Source organism: Raphanus sativus, chromosome 1 (genome assembly GCF_000801105.2).
Source record: "Raphanus sativus cultivar WK10039 chromosome 1, ASM80110v3, whole genome shotgun sequence".
In the NCBI taxonomy this organism is placed as follows: domain Eukaryota; kingdom Viridiplantae; phylum Streptophyta; class Magnoliopsida; order Brassicales; family Brassicaceae; genus Raphanus; species Raphanus sativus.
In genome coordinates this window covers 7,985,520-8,004,912 of record NC_079511.1, presented here as the reverse complement: position 1 = coordinate 8,004,912, position 19,393 = coordinate 7,985,520, and the positions used below count along the sequence as shown (strand labels likewise).

The 19,393-nt window shown below is 35.2% G+C and overlaps 3 protein-coding genes across 3 annotated transcripts; 2 read left to right on the top strand and 1 right to left on the bottom strand.

Moving 5' to 3' along the window:
- Positions 1 to 4,594: 4,594 nt before the first annotated feature.
- LOC130511625 (protein MOTHER of FT and TFL1-like) lies at positions 4,595 to 7,445 on the top strand. Its single transcript, XM_057008889.1, has 4 exons — positions 4,595 to 4,898; positions 5,253 to 5,314; positions 6,109 to 6,149; positions 6,996 to 7,445. Exons 1-4 carry the CDS (start codon positions 4,704 to 4,706, stop codon positions 7,217 to 7,219), a joined length of 522 nt encoding a protein of 173 aa, XP_056864869.1. The 5' UTR covers positions 4,595 to 4,703; the 3' UTR covers positions 7,220 to 7,445.
- Positions 7,446 to 8,447: 1,002 nt separating this feature from the next.
- Positions 8,448 to 10,063, bottom strand: LOC108818311 (guanine nucleotide-binding protein subunit beta-like protein). Its single transcript, XM_018591246.2, has 2 exons — positions 9,109 to 10,063; positions 8,448 to 8,694 (listed from the first exon to the last, which is right to left on the bottom strand). The coding sequence occupies exons 1-2, from the start codon at positions 9,988 to 9,990 to the stop codon at positions 8,593 to 8,595; spliced, it is 984 nt and encodes a 327-aa protein (XP_018446748.2). The 5' UTR covers positions 9,991 to 10,063; the 3' UTR covers positions 8,448 to 8,592.
- Positions 10,064 to 13,915: 3,852 nt separating this feature from the next.
- Positions 13,916 to 19,049, top strand: LOC108817815 (uncharacterized). Its single transcript, XM_018590618.2, is given in 21 exon segments — positions 13,916 to 14,057; positions 14,605 to 14,646; positions 14,735 to 14,815; positions 15,012 to 15,062; positions 15,185 to 15,238; positions 15,337 to 15,413; positions 15,415 to 15,442; positions 15,626 to 15,737; positions 15,826 to 15,871; positions 16,027 to 16,098; positions 16,194 to 16,256; positions 16,349 to 16,503; positions 16,587 to 16,651; positions 16,734 to 16,884; positions 17,186 to 17,291; positions 17,377 to 17,512; positions 17,623 to 17,687; positions 17,811 to 17,975; positions 18,345 to 18,417; positions 18,524 to 18,604; positions 18,696 to 19,049. Coding segments are annotated over 20 exon segments (1,605 nt in total). The 5' UTR covers positions 13,916 to 14,053; the 3' UTR covers positions 18,583 to 18,604; positions 18,696 to 19,049.
- Positions 19,050 to 19,393: the final 344 nt, after the last annotated feature.

Sequence of the window (19,393 nt, the reverse complement as noted above, 5' to 3'; positions counted from 1 at the left end):
TCAGTTCTTTACATTTGAGTCTTATTTTGTGGGCTGTATGTACGATCATCCTGAACCTTTTTTTTTTGTCAACCAACAAACTGAATCATATATCTAAACGTGGTTCAGTACAAGGCGGGAACATAAGGATGAAGAGCGGACTTTGCAAGTAAGTCAGCCGCAATATTGGATTCCCGAGAAATAAAAGAGACAAAACAGAAATCAAAGGAAGAGGATAGAAACTCGATATCCATGAGAACTCCGAAAAGCTCCACCGATAATGTCTTCGAGTTGATAGCTCTAGCGAGCTCTTGTGAGTCGGTGCGAAACCAGACGTTGGTGAAGTCACAGCGCTTAGCCTCAGCCATAGCCTCCCTCATAGCTAGCGCTTCCGCCATGAGGGGTGAGGAGACATGGTCACATGATCGGGATCCTTCCGTGGCGAGACCCGTTGATGCTTGACGGAAAACCCAGCCAAGCATTTTGACGATCATCCTGAACCTATCCCACATTTTGCACTTACTTCAGGAAGCCACTCAGAATACCATAGTATTTTGATCTTTAGAAACTGTGACTTCCATAGTATTTTGATCTTTAGAAACTGTGAAACACTTTCGTCAATGCCAATTAAAAGCTAAAGTATCTGCTTCTTGGTTGTTGATTTGTTTGAAACAGATTCATGTATATACGCGAAGAGAGTCCAACAAGAGTTAGAATCGTCAAAAGAAGACTACATAAGAGCAAAATTAAATTTACCCAGTCAGAAAGTTCAACTGCCAAAGCTTGTGGAGACGTTTGCAAAAGACTCCGGTTATTTCAGGCTGAATTCTTTGAGAAAATGTTATAAGAAATGTTAGCCAGGTAGTAAATCACGCTAGCCCATTGATTAGATTCCCTCACATTTTTACATTGAGATATCATATACTTAGAGAAGCTGCGAAATGATATTATTCATTCATAAGATTCTTCGTATAAGGTGTCTCGGTGTGAAAATAAAAGATTGCTGTCTATGTTCCCACTTTATAGTTAGATAATGTTGTTTTTGAACTGGATGATTGGATCTTGCCTCTTCACAGATTTAAATTTTAAATTATCCTCTGTAATTCATAAGCATTTGTACTATTGATCATGAACGATCGAATATGAACTTAATGACTCTCTGAAGCTGTGGGAAAAACACGTAGCAATGATTTACAAAGAAAAAAGTAGTGTGCCCAATATAACAAATACATAGATGTACCCAAGTAGCCATAAATAAAGAAGAAAATCTTAGCCTATATATAAAGACGTAGCCTGCGTTTAAATTCATCTACTTATCTAGAACATTACAGTCACTTTGAAACTCAAACCCCATCAATGGCAATCTCCTAACTTCAGGCCAAACAATGGACCTGTATAGAGCAGCCTCCAAAGAAGCACTTTAATGCAGAAAATACAGTTAGGAATATGGCTGTGATCTTGGACGGAAGACTGTGGCGGACAAGTTTACTCGGATTGAAGGTTACTAGGCAATCATGCAGAATCCATACCCACCATCCCGCCCATAAAATTTGTTTTCATAATTTAAGCATGTTAAGTTACTCAATACTCTCTGAGATGTGTCTCCAATTTCGTAATAAATAAAACAAAACTATTTTACCTTACACCAATTACGCAATCAGAAATTCAGCCTACAATGAACGTATCACACACACACACACACCCCTCATACTCTTGATCTATTTCCATAACCAATAATTTGTAACTTTGTTTCTAACTTTAAACGATAGCAAAAAACCCATAACACGCACACTCCTACATATTGAATAAAAGTAATTACATATGCACTGAATCTAGACAAGGACCTTCTAATCATACGGAGAAAATGTCACACACAAATATTACAAAGAAATTATCAAATGAGTGCTATAAGCTAAATGAGTGTACCTGCCAACCACCATTTAATCATCTCTATCACTAAACGGTTCAGAGGGGGTTCTCTCAAGTCTCATTTCTCTATTCAAACTCAACTGTTAAGTGCTGCTGAACCTCCTCATTGAAGTGTCTTTACATGTTATACACAGATTCATCTCTTATTATTTTCATAAGGATCTTCACAACAGAGGTCCAAATCTTCATGTATGTTCCTAGAGTTGTTAAGTCATCCCAAAGTAATTATACTCTTTTCTGCCATTTCCAAATCCTAACCATAGTTTTAAATACATAACCGTAATTATAAATCATTACTTTAAGTACATACAGTAATTATATATATATATATATATATATAATGAAACCATGTAAATACTTTTTTATAACATCAACCATGTAAATACTTATATCACAAAAGAAAATTGAAATAATATAATCACTAATTATACCTTCAGAACTAAACAATAATATTTGTTTTAAGAAGTCCTTATTTTTGGATGATGATATGGTTTATTTGATAATTTTTAAAATATGTAAATCTTTAAACAGTAGTGTATAATGTTTTAAGTTGATTAAAAATGATAGGTAAAGTTTACTTTTGCATAATTAAAAAATAGATTTCAAAGAGACTGTAAAATATAAAATAAATATTAACAATATAAAAGAGAAAAAACTTATACGTTTTCAACAAAAAAAACTTATACGTTGAATGTCAACCACAATTCTGAATTATATTAATATTAAAATATAAATGAATAACATAATAAAATGATTTTTTATTAGTTAGATAAACATTTGATTTTTTAGTAAAAAAAAAAACTGAATAATAAATATATTTTAAATTTACTTTCAATAAATTAAATATTAGTTTTTCTTACTTCCCGTCCGTCCTACCCTAATTCCCTATGAAGATGGAAAAGTTATACTCTCTAGGTTCTTTTGGTTTTATGTTGAATAACATTCAACAGAACCAAAATGTGTTGTTTCTCGAAAACAGTAGATGGTTGGTACATTAACATTTAGAATGAAAACGTGACACATCTAAATTGAAAAATTATTCAGCAGAGCCAAAAATGTGTTGGTATGGTTGATAGAATAATATTTAGAATGAAAATGTGACACATCCAAATTGAAAACTCCAATAGACTCAACTGAGGAGATGTCAAAACTTGAATCCCTCGTTAGCAACATATGATGCGTGTTATAGAAATATAGTAGATTTTTTATAACATATTTGTTAATTGATGAGGAATGTTTACAGAGAACAATTATATATGATCATTGGACCACTCACACCACTTCAAGTGGCTAATACAAAATGAAAGAGAATTTTAGAAATCAAACCAAGAGAAATGATCTCGGAGTACATTTTATTCTTATATCCTTTACAACCTTACTATCTGGCGGTTGGTTGTATGACGTGCACGTGAAGTTTTTTCTTGTAATGGACATTATTTAATTCTGCAAAAGCATCTTTAATGTACATCTCTATTTTTTTCTTTAAAATAGAAAAACTCTATTATAAAAGTGGATTTACTCCAATGTATGCTTCTATAATAGAATTTTTCTATTTTAGAGGAAAATGTAGAGGAATTCTATTTTTTACCTCTATATTTAGAGATGGAAATAGCATATCTCTATATTTTCCTCTATAAATAGAGGAATTCTATTATAGAGGCATACATTAGAGCAAATCCACCTATATAATAGAATTTCTTTATTTTAGAGGAAAATATAGAGATTAAAATAGAGGTGGGTTGGAGATGGTCTAGACATTACGAGTTACTACTTGTGAAAATTATTTAACCAACTAGTACCAGAAGGATCGTCCACACGTGTAAGGGTTGATCCTCGTAACTGACGGCAAAATTGATGTCACGTGGCAGGTCTGAACAAAAGGGGTCGTGGGTAATAGCTGAGATCAAGATAATGCACGTGTCATGTTTGTGGATGAATCGAAGTATGAAAATGAAATGGCCTATGCATGGCCTATAGGTTACACTGATCGGACCAAGGCTTCTTTAAACATGTTTCCTTTTGTTTCTTCTTTCGCTTATAATCAGTCAGAACAGTACTGTAAATTCCCGGAAATATTACATGAAAGATTAGATTTGCACTTACTTAGCATCTCGTTCTCAACATCGATTTAGTATTTTACCACAGGGTTGGTTTCACTGAATATAGCATTAGTTTTGATGGTTGGTATAACTTTTGATGAATCTGGACCTGACCATGAATTACAAGACACGAGTGGATTGTCTTGTAATATATTAATCATTGACGACAAACTAACGCATTATGATATTTTCTTGAGATATTTTTATTATTAGTACTTTATTATATGAATACTAACAAGTTACCAACCAAAATCTAAGGAAAAGCAATCAGAAAATAACATTTACTCTTTAAACGCAAAACTCTGATGAGCTCAAGATCTAAATTAATTAATGTTTTGGTGGTGGATGTCTCAACGGATTTATAAAAAATTGTAAATAAATACAAGATTTTTCATATATAAAACGCAAACATGCAAAGAGACAAAAAAGAACAATCGAATTGTACTATAGTTTAACCGCGAAAATATCAAATAAATTAGACTGCATCGTTGTTCAAATTCATTGTATTTGTCAAAGGATTTTAAATATACCTTCTTCTTGTAAGAAAATCTATATATATATATACACATATCCATCTGAATTAGGACATGCGCTCAACGATTCTTCTTCTATAAATAAAAGAATCTCTACTTCTCTCTCTTTCTCTATCTCTCTCTCTCTCTCTCTTTCTCTTTCTCTTTCTCTTTCCGTGGATCGATGGCAGCTTCGGTTGATCCTTTGGTGGTTGGAAGAGTGATCGGAGATGTGTTGGACATGTACATCCCCACCGCCAACATGTCTGTCTACGTTGGCCCCAAACACATCACTAACGGCTGCCAGATCAAACCATCAGCCGCAGTCAACCCTCCTAGAGTCACCATCTCCGGCAACTCCGATGAGCTTTACACCCTTGTAAGTTTATTCATCTTCTCAATTTTATCCATTTATGTGCAATTCCTCTTATGAACATACATATCTTTGAATATACACATGCATAACATGTTTCCTCTTCCTCATGGTCATGATTATAACATCCCACAAGAACATGCATACGTTCTTTAATACATATGTGCTGGTATATTTACATATTACATATATGCTGACGCGTGTGTATAAATAATAAGTTCTAATGAGTTTTTAGTGCATATAGGCGAGGTTTGGCTGAACAATGTTATGATTATTTGAGCTAGATGTGTTTGATCGATTGGTGCGTGAGTTGAAAATTTATCGGCTTTTTTGGTAAATGTTAATAATGGATGCATGCAGGTGATGACTGACCCAGACGCACCTAGCCCGAGCGAGCCGAACATGAGAGAATGGGTCCATTGGTGCGTATGACTGACGAACTCATGCATTAATCAACATCGAGTTTTTCTTTTATTTTGTATCTAGTAATTATATATACGAAATAAACATCTATCTTATTAAAACAGAAACATTCTGTTGGACCTAACATTTATTTTGTAAGTTTTTAAATTAAATACACCTTCATACTTTATAATTAAACTTACATTAAATCACTAATGTTCCTTTCTTTATACTACTATCTATGTTTCCAAACAATATACTTATTTTTTATACTACTATCAATGTTTCCAAACAATATATATTTATACTACTATCAATGTTTCCAAACAATACAATAATTAATCTTAATTATTTTATATATATCATTTTCTCTTTAAAATTTTGTAGAAACGTTATAATTTCATAAATTGCAAAATAATGAACTTTAAAATTTGGATTATAAGATTACAAATTATGAAACTATTACAATTTAAATCCAATTAGATTACATATCGGTCATCCATCAGTTCAATCGGTTAGTCTCGGGTTTTAGTGATTTTTTTTAATATGTATATTTTAAAAACCTAAATTGAATTGTCAGATCTCCATATTAACCGGTATAATCACAATCGGGTTGAATTTAAAAACACTGATTTAAATGCAAAAATATTTTAAATACACACTCTTTAAAAATTACCAAAATATTTGTTAAATTATTAGTGAAATTTTTTATCGTAAAATATTCCGCGCTTCCAAAGCGCGGGTCAAAATCTAGTAGCGTATTAAAAAAAAAACATAGCGTATAAACATAATACACTTATGTCTTATGTTTCAGGATTGTCGTAGATATCCCCGGAGGCACCAATCCATCAAAAGGTACGAAAAGAGAGAGTCAAAACTAAGTTATTTGGCCTATTTGTCTTAGTTTTTACTTAATTTAAAGGAATCTGCTAATTAACTTAATATTCAGTATTCTTTGTTTGCAATACTTCTCTGACAACGGTGAATGGGTTTTGCATCATGTTTTAATTCACTTGCTTATAAATAAAATGACGTTAGTGTGAAAGTAGAAACATTTGTCCATGCTGACGTGTATCAAACTTAAAAAGGATACACTGATCTCTTTTTTCATCTAAACATATTATCTTTGCGACGTGGTGCTTTCGGTTTGATATGAAATGGATTCCTGTATTGCAAGATAATGACTGGTTCATAAACAAATATTTGAGACTCTCAGATGCATAGTTTGCATAGTATATAGGACTGATTTAAATTACATATATCATCATTAGTCGAGTACGAAATATAATTACTTGCAAGTTAGGCATAGAAGAGCCACTATCTAAGTTTTTTTTTTTTTTTTGAAAAAGGGCTTATACTACCTAAGTTTCTCACAATAAAGACACGTGTGTCATGTGTCATCTAAATCAAACATCTCATGTATGCCCATACGTGTACATTGATGATGTATATCAACGCACATTTTTTTTTTGGTAAAAAAGCAATGCACACATGTGATCATATAAAAATCTTAAACGCGACAAATTACAGTTTATAGAGAACGTCCAAATATACACATGTTCTCCAGTACTAGAACAGTTATAGCTTAGTTTATTTTATTTTTCTGAACTGAAGTTATAACTTAGTTTATTTCATTTGAAAAACCACGAGAAAACGTTTAAAATAAATAATGAGCATACTTGCATGTTTTCACTTTTTCAGGCAAGGAGATACTGCCATATACAGAACCGAGACCCCCTGTGGGGATTCACCGTTACATATTGGTACTTTTTCGGCAGAGGTCACCGGTGGGTCTGATGGTGCAGCTGCCGCCTTCTCGAGCCAATTTCAGCACCCGAATGTTCGCCGGACATCTAGATCTTGGTTTACCTGTGGCGACAGTTTACTTCAATGCCCAAAAAGAGCCAGCTTCACGCAGACGTTGATTCCACTAAGTATACTAAAGAATAACAACGAGAGCATTTTCAGGGTTTTATCTGAAAACCGGACTGGAAAGAAATGTGGCTTTTATATGTCGAACCATATTTTATAATTCCGGTGCTCGCAATATATCTGTATATGTAGTATAGTTTACATAGCCATACTAATATGTTTGTGTGCTTGTGTTACATGAAGTTGTTTGCGTATAATATATGGTTTTAGTTTGTGTGATCTTTGAAAATTAAAATTGTAAATGAACTATTAAAAATTATATACACACTAGAATGTTAACAATGAGGCAGACAAGAGATTACACATCAATTGTAAATGAACTATATATTACAAAATCATATATTGTTGATCTTATCATTTTTTTTTCTCTGAACCTCTGCAGCTTGCTTTCACTTTGATACTCTGGGCTCTAGCTAGGTTTCACTCACGGACTCTCTTTGTAGTAATGTTCACATGATTTTGAATTTCAACTATATCTTCTTCTGTGCACTCGGATCTTTCCTCCTCTTTTCTTCTCAGTCATGTCTGACTATAGAATCATCAAGCTTTGGATAAATTTATTGTAACCTCATTGATCTTCCGAAACATCAAAGTTCCGTTAGAGTTTGGAGAAAATAAACTTTCCATTGCAATCACCATTGATCTCAAAGGAAAGTTCAACTGCACTCGCACTCTGCCAATTACATATTGATTTAATCGGCAATTCTTATATATTTTAAACTGGTTATTATCCAGATTCAGTGAGATTAGTAGTCTGGATAACCTTATGATCATTGTTAGGCTGTAACACCAGTTTGTCTAGAGCTAAATCTTGTTTGAAATACTTGGGCTTATATAGAACAGCTTCTTGACCCGATCATAACTCATCTGCACTTTTTTCTGAACTTATATACTTTACTCACTTTCAGACCAAGGACATAACCAAAAGTGGCTGTTATTTAACACGACTCCAACACTAGAAACGGGTGTTCCATTGTATCAGTACAAATTCAAATCGGTTGAAACAAAGGAACTGATATGATCACCTCTTGTGCACATAAATGTTCATGATTGGCAATGGAAGAAACGAGTTATTAGAGTGTCAAATATACTGTTTCTTGTATAGTTTAAGATTTGGGGTGTTACGTATAAGTATACCTTATTGGACCAATTTGCTAGATTATCAATGAAATCAACATGAGAACAAAACAGAAGTAACTTAGAAAGGCAAGTGCTCACAAATAAGTAAAGATCCGAACCTAAAATTGACATAAAACAAAATATCCTTCGGAGTACTTTATGATGCAACGTGTATGAGTTTGCTCACAAAACAAAAGAGTGATGGATAAAACCAACAAAGGAGAAAGACATAGAAGAGATGGGATAACTAGTAACGGCCAATACCCCAAACTCTGATAACTCCATCCGTGTAACCACTGAACAAAGTGCTTCCATCAGCACTCCAGTTCAGGCTGGTGCAGTAAATAACCTATCCACAAACCAACAAACAAATCCCATTCAGTGATTACAACACTAGATATGTAGTTCATACAAAGAAGTTTTCACACATTGATACAAGACTAGTCAATGATATACTGCAATCAATGGTATTAAGTATATGGCAACGCCAATGTAAAAACGACTAAATAACTACATGGAAAGGAAACACCAACAAATATAATTCAAAAAATTAAAAATTAAAATAAGAATAGGAAATCCATTTCTTATCATTTCATAAAAAAAACATTACAATAAAATCTACATTTTACTAGATTAGGCTTATAGTCCTATTATCTACTTAATCATAGCTAAAACATCAAAGTATCTACAAAAAAGCAGAAAACTTGTAATACAAGGCAAATATATAAACAGAACCAAGAGCTAGTAGTATGTGTGTACATACCTTCCTTTTGTTGGCAGCAGTACCACTTCCGTCAGACTTCTCAGCCTCGGCCTTCAGATCAACCTTCAAATCCTCAACAACGCTCTTGCTCTCAAGATCCCAAATCTTAATACCCTGCTGAGTCGCAGCACACAGCCAGTACCTGTTAGGGCTAAAGCAAAGCGCGTGGATCTCAGAGTTCGCCTCAAGAGAGTAAAGCTTCTTCCCCTCAGCCAAATCCCAAAGCAAAACGACACCGTCTTTGCCTCCACTCGCGCAAAGAGAACCATCAGGCGAAACAGCAACAGTGTTGACGTTCCCAGTGTGGCCGGCAAGAGTCGACCTGAGCTTGCAGTTCGACAAGTTCCACACTTTCACTGTCTTGTCCCAAGAAGCCGACACAATCGTCGGCTGGAGCGTGTTGGGACTGAACCTGACGCAGCTAACCCACTCATTGTGTCCCTCACCTCCCTCGGCGATGGTGTACTTACACTCGCCGAGAGTGTTCCAGAGCTTGATCGTGCGGTCGCGAGACGCCGACACGATCTGACGGTTGTCGAGCGAGAACGCGACGGAGAGGACGTCCTTGGTGTGTCCGACGAACCGGCGAGTGGACACGCCGGCGGCGAGATCCCAGAGACGGAGCTCGCCGTCCCAGCTTCCGGAGAGCGCGAACTGGCCGTCGGAGGAGAGGACGACGTCCTCGACGAAGTGTGAGTGGCCGGTGAGACGCCTCTGAGCTACGCCGTAGGACTTGTCGTCCTTGGTGAGTTTCCAGACGATGATGGATTTGTCGCGGGAAGCCGAGACGATGGTGTCCGAGTTGTCGATGGGGGTGGCGATTGCGGTGACCATGTCGGTGTGTGCACGCATGGTGCCCTTCAAAACGAGTCCTTCCGCCATTGTTGGGTGAGCTTGGTGAAGCTAGGGTTATCGCTTTCTTCAGGGGTGGCGGAGATACAAAGAAATGGCGTGAAAAAAAACAGAAGAAGCGATTTATATGAGAGAGACAGATAATGGATTAGGGTTTCTTTATTTGGGCCTGTGTAATATGATTTATAAGTGGGTCTAATATTAATGGGCTTTTATGTACTCAGGTCCATGTTTGGTGCCATTTTCATATACTGGTGTGGAAGTTGCACCTGAAGTAACGTTTTCATTTTCTGTTTTGCTTTGATTAGAGATCTTATTGCAGCAATTACGGAAGTTGAGTAAATGGTACATGGATCTAATAAGAAGAGCAGTAATCATATTTTTTGTATTTTCTTGGTATATTACTTAGAATTTACATATTTAACCATTTGTCAATTTCTAACATTGTTTACAAATGGTATAAGTGATTGACTAATTCGATGCTAAATCATATATAATCGGGATTAGATCTTCTTTGTTAAGACAGCCGTTGAAACAGAAAAATTCTTGTTATTTTTGCTGATTGGGATGCATAGGGATGTTGTATTGGGTTACCCAGCCCAACCCAACCCTATAAAATATAAACCCAACATTAACCCTAATAGTCTATGCATGAAGGGGTTGGGTTAGGGTTACCCATTTTATAAAATCTTTTAAAACAAAAGCAAATAATATTAACATGATTAACACTGTTTAGTTATTTTGAAAATTTTGACGGAAAATGAGATTTTGCAAATTCAACAAAAAAAACAAAATTTTGTGTTTTTGGCAGAAAACCTTAATTTTTCCGATTTTGGCGGGAAACCCCGGTTTCTCGTTTTTGGCGGAAAAACTCAATTTCTCGATTTCTTGGTTTTGACGGAAAAATTCGATTTCCCAATTTTGGCTTGAAAACTCGATTTTTCGGGTTTCTCGGTTTTGGTGGAAAAACTTAATTATTCGATTTTGGCGGGAAAAACCAGTTTTACAGTTTATGCGGAAAAACTCTATTTTGTGGTTTTTGGTGGGAAAACTCGATTTTGTGGTTTTTCGGAAAAACTTGATTTTTCCGATTTTGGCGAAAAAACCGATTTGGCAAAATATTTTTTTTTGTGATTTTGACGGAAAAAAATCATTTCTGAAATTTTATAGAAACTTTTTTAGCAATTTTAACAAAAAATCAAAAAAAAAATTGAGGGTTTCTACACCAAAACATTGTTCTATAACAAAAAATATCTAATAGGGTTAACCCTGTGAAAACCCTTTATTTCTTTAGCCCAGCTCTAAAGTGACCCTAAACATTTTATGAATAATACATTTGAGTTAGGGTTCTTAAATTATTGAATGGGTTGGGTCAGCCCTAAATCTCACAACCCTATATAACATCCCTAGGGATGCAGCATGCTCATGTATGGATGGATACCTAGAACAACAATTAAATTCGGTAGAAAAGGCAACAATCTACAAAACCTCAGTCATCTACACTGTTCTTCTTAGATCTCAAACATTCACCAGCTGTATTGGAACAACAGTTACCACGTAGCACTTACCAGCGTTTCAGATTTTAAAATATTACTAGATTTAAAAACTGTCTAACATCATGATTTGAAACTATTAATTTTCGTCGAACATTGTTAAAGAACATATTTGATTTCATTATTCCTAGGCTGCGAGATTTAACACAGTATATATTTACAAATTTTTTATTAGATTGTCCATATAATTTGTTGAATCTGAGTTTGGTGTGGTGGACTCTTAAGAAGACAGATAAACTCGATTATAAGTTATTTGAAATATGTACTAATCAAAGAAAAAAAGAATTTATAATGATTATATGAACAAGATAGAAGAGTAACAACATGATGTCAAAAAAGAAGAAGAGTAATAACATTTGGTGAGAAAATATTGAAAAAATACAAGTCGACGAGAGCTAGATAGGGTAAACCCTAGTTTTAATGGTCAGTCCGAATACTTTTCAATCTTAACATTTGGTGAGAAAGTATTGAAAAAATACAAGTTGGCGAGAGCCAGATAGAGTAAATTATAGTTTTAACCGTCAATTTCTGAGATAAAACCTGAATGGCTTTAATCTTATATCAATCTTTTACACCCAAGCTTCCTCTTATGTCTTTCATATGGTAGGCCTGGCATAATAAGATGAGCCGAATGTTGGTTCGAGTCCTTTGAACTGATCCCCTAAGCGTTGAGCTCTTGAGCCAAGCTCTCGGTCAAGTTTTGGGGTCGAACTTATGATCTGAGTTCTCTTGTTCGGTGGACCTTATAGAGTGATGCAATTCATATTAAACATAATTGGATAATTTTATCGAGTCAAAAAATGAAGAACATACAAAGAGAAAGGCTTGATGTATAGAATTCTGAAAAAGTCGCAAAGATTATATATATGGGACCGTTCATTATAGGATGCGTGGACACTAAATTCTTCAAATCTGTTTTTATAACGTTACAGAATATAAATTACATATATACAACATCAAGGAAATTACAATTTACAAGATACAAATGATATATACATGTATGTTTCATAAATATCATTTTTCAGTTGAGTCAGATCCATCATCTTTGTAGAAAGACCTGGAAAGTAGAAAAAGCTATGAGAATTCGTTATTGAAACAATAATAATAATTGACGGAGAGACAGGGAGAGAGATGAAGAGCTTCCTTCATCCAAAACAGAGTGAAGCCATTAAAAGGGTAAGTGAAAGTGAAAACTCCTTAGATATGGAATCCATAATATCATGAATTAGTTTCAGCTTGATAAGGCTTATGGGATCCATAGCTTAGCATCTTTACTCCACCCTATTAAACCCTCTTTTGAACGTAAAGAAGCTCTTCCTCTTAATTTTTCCTATTTCTCCTCTTGTTGGCAATCACAACTCACAAGCCCCATCATCTAACCTAAATCTATGTTTCATATGCATAAAGATATTTACACAAAAGGGGGGGGGGGGGGGGGGGGGAGAATAGCTACGCAGAAGTAATTCAAGCACTTCAACCCAAACACCAAGGCTTAATTCATCAAAGATGATACAAGAAAAAGAAACAAGAGAACAATTGACTATTGAGTTTATACAAAACCTTAGCCTATGCATTTTTAATCTGGTCGAAAAAGAGAACTAACATAAAAAAAAATTAGAAGGATATATAACTTGTGTGAAAAATAGATCTCCATTATAAAATAAAGTGCAAAGTTAGAAACTTTTTCAACCAGAATCAAAGTTAAAATTAATTAAATAAATTTTGATTAAATTTAAAATATATAATATCTTCTCAGCTGCAACTATTGTAGGTTTCAAACTATAAGGATCAGTATTAATATAGGGTCAAATATAGTTTGAAACCTACAATAGTTGCCGCTCAGAAAATATTATATATATTTTTACCAACATCTAAAAGATTTTGAAAAGAGAGAAAAGAAGAGGAAGATAACTTGTGAAAGATCCATTGAAACTTGAAAAGCTTTTTATAGATTATGTAACCCTAATGAAAACGAGAGAATGGTCGAAAATGGTGACAGATTTTGGAGATTTTGTTACCGTTTGACTTATGATTTTATATTATTAAGGGTCCTCACCAAATTAAATTTTTTTTTTCGGAGCAACAAATCTACATAATATAGACTGGAAACGTTTATGGAAACAAATAAATCAGAACAAAGAAAAATATAGAGATATTAGGGAAAATATTTTATATATGTGCAGTCAAGGATTGAAGGATGAATATAGGAGGTGATTTGACCCAAAAAAAAGATATAGGAGGTGAATGCATGATGAACGGAAATAATCTATGGATAGATTTCCTACAACCTAATGGGCCACAAAACAAACTTAAGTATGGGCCATCCTTAACGGGCTTATTTTATTTGATGACGTGGCTTAAAACTAGAAGCTTCGGATGAGTAAGAAATTTCATTTCATTACGTTCGTCTGAAAATTAAAGAAGGTCGTAAACACAGCGACGGAATATATATAACTTCCACCTGTGCAAAGTTTACAGACTCTTGATAATACCTAGAACATTCTAGCTTTCCTCTAGTTCGATTCCAGCAATCATCCGCCATGGGTAGGGTTTCTCGAGCTCCGTTTATCTATGTGGCTTTATCCTATTGCGATTCTCGTCTGTTACTCGATCTGAGCTTCCTAGCTATTATGTTATGCTTGGAGCCGATGGATTCGGTTGCTCGCGTGTTAGAAGTTTAGGCGTGAGAATTCGTAATCGGATTTAGGGTTTTGAATCACTGGATTGACTATTAATGTACTGTTTAGAACTGAGATTTGTTAATTTATTATGATATACTGGTGTTTTGCGGATCCATTTAGGTTTGTAGCATTGGGGGTTAGGATTATGTGATGGCTTACTGTATATGAAACTTGTTTGACCTGATTGACTTTCCCTTTTCGCTTATACCAATTTCTTATTCTCAGTAGTTTTCTTCTCTTTTGGGGGGGTGTTTCTGTACGTAAATTGAGTAGTTCTTTATGTGAAAGCTGAATCGTTCCGTTCCAGTTGTATCATTACTATGTGCTTTGGTAATATTTGGGGCTTCTGAGTTATTCTGTCTTTTATTTTTATCATTTCCTACATCTTATGTGTTTTGTCAACTATGTAGATATTGAGGAAGATATCCGCGCTTTACAGCTTGATTCCGCAGGTACTAATTCCTGAAAACGATAAGCTTAACATTCTTTTTCTTAGTTTGCAATTCGCATGGTGCTAAATGTTGGTGTTGAAATATGCAGAAGAAAACAATGGAGCTGGGGTTGTCATTCCCGCAGATCAGAACACAGATGGAGTTGAGATATTGGATAAAATGGAAGAAGGTTGAGTGTTGCATGACACCTTTTGTTTATATTTTATTGTTTGAATTGTCTATCTGTGGGTCAGTTTATTCCTATTGCTTCACTGTATCTGTTACATATGTACGATATTAGCTTGTGATTGAGGGATGCGTGTCCAAGGTTTACGATGTCATGATATGGAATGCTAATTCTAATACTTGATATTTATTCTTGCTAGTCCTGAAAGATGAGGTTCAAGAATCAGCGCCAGTCCCTGATGTGCAGCAAGGTGGATAGATCTTTTATGTTTCCTTTCTATTTTATTTTCCATAAAAGGTAGTTAAATTTGTTTGAAGTATACCTCGTTGGTGATACTTTTTTTTTCTTTTTGCTGGACATTGGTGGTTTCAGCTTCCGAGGAACATGATCAGGAAGTGCTCCATCCAGTGCATAACCCAGCAAAAGGTTCTTATATCTCTTACACCACTCGTTTTTCTTCTTTCTGTGATCGTGTTGTCTGATTGAAGATTTGTTTATCTCTCTTGTCTATTCAATCAATTTAGCTAAGGAGAAGGCAGCTCAAGAGAAGGCTGCCAAAGAGGAAGCTGAAGAAGAGGCAGAGGCAAACAAAAAGAGACATTTTGAATGTGGTGTTCATTGGACATGTTGGTATGGCCGTCTACTTGATGATTTGTTTCCATCAATTCAATTTTCTTAATGAATAGTTATTAATTAGTCTGTAGTTTCCGGGGAAGTCTGTTCTAGTTTAGATTGTTAGAAAGTTGCCTTGTCTAGACACATGGTTTCAAAGGTAATTAATTAATACTGACATGGCCACTTTTTCCATTGTAGATGCTGGAAAGTCTACAATTGGAGGACAAATCCTCTTCCTTAGCGGCCAGGTGGACGACCGACAAATCCAAAAGTATGAAAAGGAAGCAAAAGAAAAAAGTAGAGAAAGCTGGTAAGTATTACTGATTAGTCCAAACTGATAACGAATGCTTATGTTCTATTTTCTGTTTCCATAACATTGTTATTGTCCTATATGCTAGGTATATGGCATATATAATGGATACAAATGAAGAAGAGAGGGCCAAGGTACTTCCTGGGGTTGATCAATGTATCTTTTTTTTTGCTATAGATTTGTCAGAGATGACAGAATTCAGGAGTCTGTAGACTGTAGTATTCCCAGCAATGTTTATGGTAATTTTTTAACTTTGCTATGATGTATGGCTTACTTGCTACATTGACAGGGTAAAACAGTTGAAGTTGGAAGGGCTCATTTTGAAACTGAGACCACTAGATTTACAATTCTGGATGCTCCGGTAAGGAACAACCTAAAGTAATAGTTTTTTGTTCATTTGTCATTCATGTCGAGTATATTTTTCTGATTCTCTTTTCCTTTTTTGAACTTTTGCAGGGTCATAAGAGTTATGTACCAAATATGATTAGTGGAGCATCTCAGGCGGACATTGGTGTGCTGGTTCGTCAATACTATGTCACTTTGTTCTGATTCCTTTCTGTGGCATTTATCTCTCGTAGGAAACCTATTAATTCCCTGCCTTTCGGTTTTAGGTGATATCGGCTCGTAAAGGTGAATTTGAAACAGGATATGAGAGGGGTGGCCAGACACGTGAACACGTTCAACTCGCAAAAACACTGGGCGTGTCAAAGCTGGTGGTTGTTATCAACAAGATGGATGACCCAACTGTTAACTGGTCGAAAGAGAGGTACTTACAAAAGCCTTTCTAATCCCTTGCACTGTTGATTTTCATATCTTTCTGTTCATCCTGTATTTATGTACTTTATGCAGGTATGATGAAATAGAACAGAAAATGGTGCCATTTCTTAAATCTTCTGGCTACAACACAAAGAAAGGTATGCAGTGAACTATAAACGTGACATATGAGCTATTTTGTAATTGCATGTTTAATTTGTTTTTTATTCTTTTGTTTTGAAGATGTTATCTTCCTGCCTATATCTGGTCTAATGGGGGTTAATATAGACAAGAGTATGGATCGGAACGTCTGTCCTTGGTTCAGCGGCCCTAGCTTTTTTGAAGTTCTCAATGCTATTGAAGTTCCACCACGGGATCCTAATGGTCCATTTAGGTGAACTCTCAATACCCCTTCTTCTTAGTATTTTTCATTAGGGGTTGGGCTTTTATTAAAGGTTGTTCTATGCATTTATAGAATTCCGTGTATCCATGTTGCTTTTGGACAGAACATCCATATCCATTATTTTCTGCCCGACATGCAACTACTCCAACTTTGACATAAGTTTATCCTGCTTAGTAGGAAATGTTTCTATAGTTTTGTCTTATTAATTTATTAAAAGGAGAATTATTTTATGTATAACTTATCTTTGTATGTTTCAGACTGCTAACCCGTATTGATCTTATGAATTGTATAGGATGCCCATTATTGATAAATTCAAAGACATGGGAACTGTTGTTATGGGAAAAGTAGAATCTGGCAGCATTCGAGAGGGTGATTCCTTGATTGTTATGCCAAACAAGGTATTGTCGAGATGTCTTCTCGCGCATATTCATACATAATTTGCCAGTTCATTGACTTCCTGCTAACTTTCATCTTCCAAATTAGGAACCGGTGAAAGTTGTTGCTATATATTGCGATGAAGATAAAGTCAAGCGTGCTGGACCGGGTGAGAATTTGAGAGTCCGTATAACTGGCATTGAAGACGAGGATATCCTTGCAGGTTTTGTTTTATCAAGCACGGGTGAGTATGATGAATTTTAACGTGATTTTTGTTGGTATCTCCGAATCATAGTCTTTTCTTCTTTTTTTTAGTGGTACTAAATTGTAGTTTTTCTTTGTTTTCTGTTGCAGTAAAGCCTGTACCTACCGTTACTGAGTTCGTTGCCCAATTACAAATCCTTGAGCTGCTTGACAATGTAAGCGTATCTTTCTAATGGAATGTCAACTTTTGAGTATATGCAGTTCTTAATAGTGTTGCTGTCTTACAATTTATTCAGAATTTTAATCCCTCGAGTCATCATTATTTTATGTTCCTGTAGGCGATTTTTACAGCTGGTTACAAGGCTATTCTCCACATTCATGCGGTTGTTGAGGAGTGTGAGATAATTGAATTGATAAGCCAAATTGATATGAAGACGAGGAAACCCATGAAAAAGAAAATTCTGTTTGTGAAGAATGGTGCTGCTGTTATCTGCCGTATACAGGTCTAGTTCCTTCTGTTTTCCTTTCTTTCCTCTAATACTTTATTTATAGACATTTGTTTCCGCCAAGATATGGTTCAAGTTTCTATGCCAAATCTAAGAAACAGCATGAAATATTACTTCATTTCATTTGAGCCTGGTGCAATGTTTTGGTGATATAGTTTGGTTTAAAAGTGTTATGTGTAAATTTTCCACTTGCCTGCTGCTTGAAAAGATCAATAGTTCACGGTCGTTTTCTGTTTGTAACTGGTGCCGTTGTTGCAAAGCTTACCAGGAACATTGAAAGCATCCGCACGAGATATCTGTTTTAACAGCTTTAACCAATTTTTATCGGAGTCCTAATCACTGCTATCCATTGCTTCATCTCTGCAGGTTAGCAATTCAATCTGTGTTGAAAAATTCTCAGATTTCCCACAACTTGGAAGATTCACTCTACGGACTGAAGGTAAAGATTTCCGAGACTATATCAAATGCAATGCATAATATGATCACTCATCTTAGCATCTTAATTTATGTGCATGGTTTACAAATCTGTTTGGGTTTTACCACAGGGAAAACAATTGCTGTTGGAAAAGTGACCGCGCTCTCAGGTGCTTCCTCAAGCGCTTGATCCCAATTTTGTGAGGAAAAAGGTGACTAACTACTCTTAGATTTCAATGATTTGAAACCACCAAATTGAAGAAACATCCAATCTGAACAGGTTTCTGGTTCTTTGAACTGCAGGAGACGCTTTCGAGTTACACCAAGAGGGGGCTGCGGGAAAATGCTTCTGACGAAGGAATCTGGAGTTCCCTAACTCAAATCTTAGTTCCATCTTATGGTGAGGTTTGAGAGTTACTGCTACAGAGGTGTAACCTGAGACCATTTTCTGAAAAATTTAAAAGCTAGAAAGAGTATTATGATGAACATGAGTGAGAGTTTTTACTTCTTTTAAAGCTAAATTTTACAATTACTACTATTGTTATTACCCTTTTGGATGCTTAGCCTGTTTCCGGCTCATTGGAGTTTGCTGTTTAAATTGTTGAGGAAACACAATTTGTTCCTTAATCCTTGTCATAAAAGTACCCTATTTCTTCCTGGCTTTGCTCCATGCGACCTGACTGATGCAGCTTTGGGGTTTGCAGTGGTCCTTTGACAAGTGCGTGTTTCTAAGTTCAGTTTTAAGTAAATCGGATAAGGATTGAAACTTAGTGAAGCAGTGTGTGGCGGTTATTTATGATTATACCAACGTAAAATGGAATTTAATTGTGGAAGTTGTTTTAATATCATCTTTCAAAAGAGAAATCCGAATTGAAGAAAGAAGAAATTGCGTTATCAAAAGAGAGATCTGTTTAGTCTTCAATGTTATTTTTCTTTCTGGCCTTCAAAAGGCTTTCGTAAAAGAAAAGTTGCAACAAAAGGTTTGGAACATTTCAAACAAA